This window comes from Bidens hawaiensis, unplaced genomic scaffold (genome assembly GCF_021521415.1).
Source record: "Bidens hawaiensis isolate Kalapana, Puna unplaced genomic scaffold, B.hawaiensis_p1.1 tig00018741_1, whole genome shotgun sequence".
NCBI lineage: Eukaryota > Viridiplantae > Streptophyta > Magnoliopsida > Asterales > Asteraceae > Bidens > Bidens hawaiensis.
In genome coordinates, this window is record NW_027492835.1 from 35,778 (window position 1) to 43,507 (window position 7,730).

The following is a 7,730-nucleotide window of genomic DNA, read 5'->3' on the forward strand; positions in this document are numbered from 1 at the left end:
CCCCGTTATTATTTCTGCTAATGATTTCACAGCTTGAGTCACTGATCCATATAAACTAACGGCTCCCCTTCATCATTGAAATATATCAAAATTATCATCTCTCAGTTTTTAGTTTGAATTACCGATTAGGGTTCTTAACCCATCTTATCTTCTTGTTCACTCTTAATCACCTATTTGAATTTTGAGTGTTTATATTTGTTAAGACAATTTTGTATTCATCAGTGTTCTTATTCAGTCATTTGTAATTGTAATAGTTTACAGTTTGCTTTGAAATAAAACTGATTCAACCTTTGTAACGTTACTCTATCCAGCCTTCTCGATTCTATCAAAAACTAAATGATGGAGAGGAAATGAAATTGAGACGATAGATGTGTATATTACATTGTTGAAAGAAAAGAACAACACTAGTCATCACACTAATCACCGAGATCATCCAACACCATTCATCACACTAACTTTGTAATAACATAAGAGACTTCAAATAATTGTATTCTAATAGTATACCACTACAACTTAATATTTTAACAGCTCTACGGTAAGCCTTTGGCTCACCAATCACCATTAACCAAGTTTGAATTCTAAGACGGGATTTCAACCGTCCAAATTATTGACGTTCCAGAATATCAAACTCAAGACCTCACCTAAAAGAAACCCAGATAGCTATCAATTAATACGACTAATAAACTTTCTTTAATAACTTTATTCCTGTAACAAACACGCTAACTCATCGTAGATTACTTCTCTTTGTATCGAAATTCAACCCCGAAGCAAGTAAAACATGTTATAAACTAAAAACACAAGTAAAGCAATAGCTGAGGGACGTAGTTTACAATTCACTCAAAACACATATTTAAATAAATAAACTTCAAATATGTTAAAAGAGTGACGCAAGCCTCCACCCCACCACGTGTGTTTGCTGAATTGGATACTCCTTTTTGAACAAACAAACAAACAAACATACATCTGTGTTTGTTTGTATATATACAGTTTCTCACTCACACGCTCATCACTTCATCTATATTCAAATTATATATTTTTTTCATTTTCACGAGTAAGTTATAAAATATCTTCACCTGTTTCTTCTGTTAACCTAAATAAAGCTTATAACTAGTTAATTTACTTTAGTTATTAATCGTAACTCAGTTATAAGCATTGTTAGGTTATTATAAAGTGAGCAGTGATGTCGAAAGGTGGAGCGTTGGATCTTGCGTCTGGACTCGGTGGCCAAATCCAGAAGGATGACGTACTTTCAGCTGTCGATAGGTATAATTATATATACACGTTTTGATCTATTGTTATTATATATAATAATGTTGAATCTGTGGATTCGATGAGTAGGTTTATGAGTGTGTGGTTGATTTTTACGATCAGGTTATTTTAATAACAAAATCTGAAACTCGTATGGATTACATGTTAATAATATGTTGGAAAACTGATCCTGTATAACATATTTTTTTGTGGTGAAAATGATTAGCATTGAGGATTTGAGGTGCCTGTGGGTTTAAACGAGCCTTACCGAGTCTGAGATCTAATCACTTTGAGCTCTTTTTCTAAAGCTCAAGATCGGCCCAGGCTCGACTCGTATATTGCTTGTTAATTAATTAATGTGCATATATATTTCAAAAAATACTTTAACAAGCCTAAGCTCAATTCAAGCTCATGTGCAGTACCTTAAACGAGCCAAAGCTCGGCTTGAGCTCGTAACGGAGTCAAACCTTAAAAATACACTAGGCTCACTAAGGCCCAACGAGCCTAAACAATCTTCCCATACAAGGCTCGGCTCGTTTCCAGCCTTTTATCGATCTGATCTCGAGTAGCACGCTGCACCCCCTATGGTGCCATTTTATATTAGATATCATGTTGCTCTTGATTTGATCAATTTTCTCAAATATCACTTATATAGGGCAATAACGGTGTCTGTGTGTGTTTTCAAAGTGATTATTATGATTTTAAGAATGATAATCATTTTCTTTCTGAAGCAAAAGTGATGCCATCCAAAATCTCCATAAATAGGAGTACTGTACTTATGGATATATAAAATGTTTTGCATATGTGAAGTTGTGAACATGTGCGCGTGTTTACCCTATATGTTTATTCATAAAAGGAATGGTTAATGGCTCTGTTCTTCGTAAGGTGTATTGGTTTAACTCTGTAGGTAAAACAAACAAACATCAACTTTTATGGGATTCAAATAATGCATTCATTCTTCAAGGGAAATCAACTGTTACAATGCTACATTAATTTATACTAAAAGTATTACAAATATAAGTGGTTGTGCTTGTCAATGTGAAACAGTAAAATTATTGTTATAATATTGGTAGCTGAGCAAGTATTAAAAAACAAAGGTAGTTTCTGTAAGAAACTTGCAGGTTCAAATTTTTAATACATGTATAATGCTATGAAATTGACTTTCTGTGTCATCGCGTTGGGTTTTCATACAGGTATGAGAAATATCATTCTGATTTTGGAGGTGTGGAGGAAGACAGAAAGGCTAACTACACTGACATGGTAAGTAACATATGCTGCTTTTACAAGAATCGTTCCAGTTATCTCAGTATATATATTCTTTGATTTTCTATTCTGTAAAAAATGCAGTGAGTTGTATCTCAACTATACTTTGTCTGTTTTAAATATAAGGGTGGTAATCAAGTCGGGTTGGCTGGTTGTATCGGTGAACCCGAACACGACCCATACATTTGTTTGTTTCAAAAACATAAACCCTAAAGTCCTAAACAAGTTGACAGGTTGTAAACAGGTTATGGTCAAGTGGTAAACATGTTAAACAGGTTGGCAGGTTGTAATAAATGTTAAACGGGCTGGTGGGTCACCTTATCAAATGTATTTTTCTTTGTTTTCTATCCAAATTCTAAACGGGTTGACATGTTGACCCGAACACGACAGTTTAGTTAAACCTGTTTATTATACGAGGTTAGATATCACAAATTAAAACCTTATTATTTTCGTGTCGTGTTGACTGATGATGCATTTGACCCCAATAAACTTCCCATGATTTCAAACTTTCTGTTTAATTTCAGGTTAACAAATATTATGATCTTGTCACAAGCTTCTACGAGTATGGGTGGGGAGAATCATTCCATTTTGCCCCAAGGTTGATAAACTATTGGTTATAATTATTATGAGCTTAACTGCGAACTGTTTTTTTAGTGGATTAAAAGATTATATATATTCACCTAAGTGCAGATGGAAAGGGGAATCACTTCGAGAGAGCATTAAGCGACATGAACATTTTCTTGCTTTACAACTAGGCTTGAAGCCTGGATATAAGGTCTTATGCAATACTCTAGTCAATTCCATGTTATCTGATTAATAATGTTACCGATACCAACTGTTTATTGCTTGTGCTAAAATATTAAATTGTTACTTTTCTCTGTTTTCCAAAGGTCCTGGATGTCGGATGTGGAATCGGTGGACCACTAAGGGAAATTGCTCGGTTTAGGTAACTGACTCATTCTGTGACTAACTGGATATTTGTATAAATAAAGTTTAAATTAAGATGAATGGCATTTAGCTTTATCAGTTTGTCGTCTCTCCATTAGTGACAAATATAATTATCATTGTTTAAAGTATTTGACTCGGGTCAACTTCTGGCAGTTCCACATCTGTGATGGGCATAAACAATAATGAATATCAGATTACAAGAGGAAAGGTATATGCTGTTATGATACTAATTGCTTGACAAAATTTGAAATTCAGAAACTTTATATTTTTTAGGCCCTGAACCGAGTTGCAGGAGTTGACCAGACCTGTGACTTTACAAAGGTCAGTTTCTTTCAGAAATTAAATGTACATTATATATATTTAAAGTTTGATACGAGGAACCTGATTGTATGTTTGTGATCCCAAAATTGGTACAGGCTGATTTCATGAAGATGCCATTTTCTGAAAACAGTTTTGATGCAGTGTATGCAATTGAGGCTACTTGTCATGCTCCAGATGCGGTATGATTTAGACGTGTTATAAAGGTTATATGGTTTTTAATTATTGTTACGTTTTTAATAAATTACTCATTTATGGGCTAAGGTTGGATGCTATAAAGAAATATACAGAGTCTTGAAGCCTGGTCAATCATTTGCTGCATATGAATGGTGCATGACCGATACATTTGACCCCAATAACCAAGAGCATCAAAAAATCAAGGTATACACAGCTAGTTTTCAGATGCCTTAAACAACCAGATTTTGTGAACTTCATATGATTATTTACAAATTTTAAGGTCGTGTAATAATATGTTTTATTGGTAACAAACAGGCAGAAATTGAGATTGGTGATGGCCTTCCAGACATAAGATCAACCAGACAATGTCTTGCAGCCCTAAAAGAAGCAGGTTTTGAGGTGAGTAAAACAAATTAGCATCTTTTTTACATATATTCTAAAATAAATAAACATTTCTACTTGGTTAATAAGGTTATATGGGAGCAAGATCTTGCTAAAGATTCACCACTTCCATGGTACTTGCCATTAGATACAAGTCATTTCTCTCTCAGCAGTTTCCGTCTCACAGCCATCGGACGCTTTATTACGAAGAACATGGTATGTTTTCAACCTAAAATTTAGGGCTATTCAAGGCCTGGTTTGGTACTATAGTTTTAAAAAATAACAAACCAAACCGACCAAACTGGCAAAAACAGTTTTTTTTTGGCGGTTTGGATGGGATGAACCGGTTTTTTAGAAAAAATAAAGTTAGTTTGTATGAAATGTTTTAAAATGATAAAGATGGTTCGTTAATATCATACAACATGTAGGGAGAGATTTATTACAGAGGACGAAATTATTGCTAGAACAAAAAGAACAGACACAAATCGTTTAATTTTTCTAATTTAAAAACTTTTTTTTGTTACATACAATATGCTGTATACATAAGAAAACCATTAAACTAATTTGTTCATTTTCTTTTCACTTTTAAATTTTACCTACACTTTTAACCTTTTCTTTTTTTGGTATTTGAAAATTGAAAAAAATTAATGAGTTTTGTTTGTAGGTGATGGCCCTAGAGTCTGTGGGACTTGCTCCTAAAGGAAGTCAAAGGGTTCAATCCTTCTTAGAGAAAGCCGCAGAAGGGCTTGTTGCTGGTGGAAAGTGAGGACTTGCTTAAACTTTAAACTATATTTAAATTTGATTTTGTCATGCTAATATGATCATGTAAACTTGTGTCTCAGGAAGGAGATATTCACACCAATGTATTTCTTCTTGGCCCGGAAACCACAATAAGGATCAAGATGTGTTATGTTATGGTCTAGCTTTGATCTTAAACTGGTTGTTTTCGATACTATTGATATTGAAATACTGCAAAGTTTTATTTTAGTCGTTTGGTCACCATTTCATGCATACATTGGTGGATATAGAAGGGTTTGTTATTTTAATATACTATTACTGGGATGCAATCGTGTTGGTTGACTCGCTGAATTGTTGAACTTGAAGCTAAAGCTGAACATGATCCATATGTTTACACATTTGTCTAAACGTGTCAAGCGGGTTGACGGTTAATGACATGTAATCAAGTTGTAAAGTTGTTAAATGAGTCAAATAGTTTGTAATGAAATGGGTTAAATGGGTCGTAAGCATGCTACCAGCCATCAGGGTCAACATGTTTAATTAAAACTTTAAAAGGGTTGAGTGGTCAACATGTTTAAATATATACAGTATAAACAAAGGAACCCTGGCACGATCTATTTTTAAAACGGGTCAAGTGGGTCAATCCAACACGTTTTGTTTGTTAAACGAGTTTATGCCAACCCAAGATTTGGTTATTTTCATGTTATGCTAGAAACTCGCACCCGTGTATCGAATGTCTCGTTTCCTTGTAGTTTCACTCATTGTATTGTTGAGGATAGAGTAGTTAAAACGCCTCATGATAAAGTTGAATAATTCTGATTTCGTCACTTTTTTATAGATGAGGCTATGTGATGGTTTGCATCAACTTGTGAACCTTATATAAGCTTTTTATCTTTCGTCATATTATATTCTATATTCTATCCCTTGTGTGTGGAGGAATCTAATGACCTAAAATGGGTAGCCATCAAAATATTATCTCAAGGATAAAGAAGAATGTGATTCAAGTTTTGAGTGTAGAGATGCTGGTGATAATAGTAGCATGCTGTATTATTGGGAGAACAAGAATCAAACACGATTCATCATTATGATAATTCCAGCATCGTGAGAAAACAAGAATGAAATGTAGAAAGATCGTGAAAATCTTATCTTATATTACTTTATGTTGCTGGTTGACTTTAATAGCGGTGTTTAAAAATGTGTTTAACTGAATGAGTTGTGTATCCTTTAACCAAGTGGTTGTGGGTTCAAATCCTATCGAGTGCAGGCATGGTGATTTTAGAAGTAGAGAATGTGTAGAGTAGAAAATATAAACTTGAGCTAAAGAGCTGCATTGACCACATAGCATTTTTGTTAAATGCTCATGTCATAATAAACGATATCCAAAAATCATGTCTATATACATGCGGCTGACAAAGATACTAACATAAAACTCAACGAAATGATATCTCACTAACAAAGATCTCTAAGCGGGTAAACACCAAGATCAATCATAGAAAGCATATCAATGCTCATGTGATCATAGCATGTCCTAACTTTATCTTGGGTTGTAAAAACAGATTCACCACATAGTGTACGCACAACCATTCATCAAAACATACATAATGAAATATCTTAAGATGCACTCAATACACATACCAAAATCAATCAATCAAGCCATGTATATCCCACCGCATAGCACACTATCGATAGGGTCAGGGGAGGGTGGATGTAGGCAAGTCTTTCCTCTATCCGTGAGAATAGAGAGGCTGCTTCCAGAGAGACCCCCGGCTCATAAAGCTATATACAGGTAAACAGAGTAAACATACATCCTACAAACAAAGACACTTAGCAATACATAAAATAGCAAACTACCAAAAATAGCAAGGAATCTGTAACCAATAAAATTTGGGCATAAGAATCACAAGACAACATCAAACAAAAAAATACATAAACAACAAGGAGTCAAGCTAGCCAAACTAGACCCTAAAATACAAAGCTAAGCTAACTAGGTACCTTCCCCTAGAAAGTCGCTAACCTTAATCCTACGTCTCCACGAATCTCTATCCTGGACCATGTCCTCAGAGAGGTGCAACTCTGTCAAGTCATGTCTAATTTTTTCATCCCAAGTCAATTAAGGTCTGCCTCTACTCCTCTTTCCTTCCACAATGCAGGTTTCCACTACTCTAACTGGCGCTGTTGTTGGTCTCTTTTTCACATGCCCAAACCATCTCAATCTCCCTTCCTTTATTTTTTCTAATATGCTAACTACTCCTAACCTTTCCCTAAAGACCTCATTTCTAATCCTATCTAATCTAGTGTGTCCGCACATCCACCTCAGCATCCTCATCTCTGCTACCTCCATCTTGCGCGCTTGTGTCTTCTTGATGGCCCAACAGTCTGTTCCATACAACATTGCAGGTCTAACTGCGGCTCTATAAAATTTCCCCATTAATTTAGACGGGAACCGCTTGTCGCATAAAAACCCAGTGGCTGCTTTCCACCTACACCAGCCAGCTTGTATGCGGTGGGTTATGTCACTGTCTATCTCTCCATTACTTTGGACAAACGATCCTAAATATTTAAACTTCGTTATCTGCGGAACCACCTGGTCCTCAATAGTGATCTGGGTGTCCTCGCTATCGCCAGCACCACTGAAGTCACAACAAAGGTACTTTGTC

General features: G+C 35.2%; 1 protein-coding gene across 1 annotated transcript; it reads left to right on the forward strand.

The window, feature by feature from the left end:
* The first annotated feature begins 1,036 nt into the window (after positions 1-1,036).
* Positions 1,037-5,488, forward strand: LOC143556764 (cycloartenol-C-24-methyltransferase-like). Its single transcript, XM_077046014.1, has 14 exons — positions 1,037-1,051; positions 1,160-1,263; positions 2,442-2,508; positions 3,036-3,109; positions 3,202-3,286; positions 3,402-3,457; positions 3,613-3,667; positions 3,733-3,780; positions 3,876-3,959; positions 4,042-4,158; positions 4,270-4,353; positions 4,426-4,551; positions 5,000-5,097; positions 5,178-5,488. Exons 2-14 carry the CDS (start codon positions 1,181-1,183, stop codon positions 5,227-5,229), a joined length of 1,029 nt encoding a protein of 342 aa, XP_076902129.1. The 5' UTR covers positions 1,037-1,051; positions 1,160-1,180; the 3' UTR covers positions 5,230-5,488.
* The last annotated feature ends 2,242 nt before the right edge of the window (positions 5,489-7,730 follow it).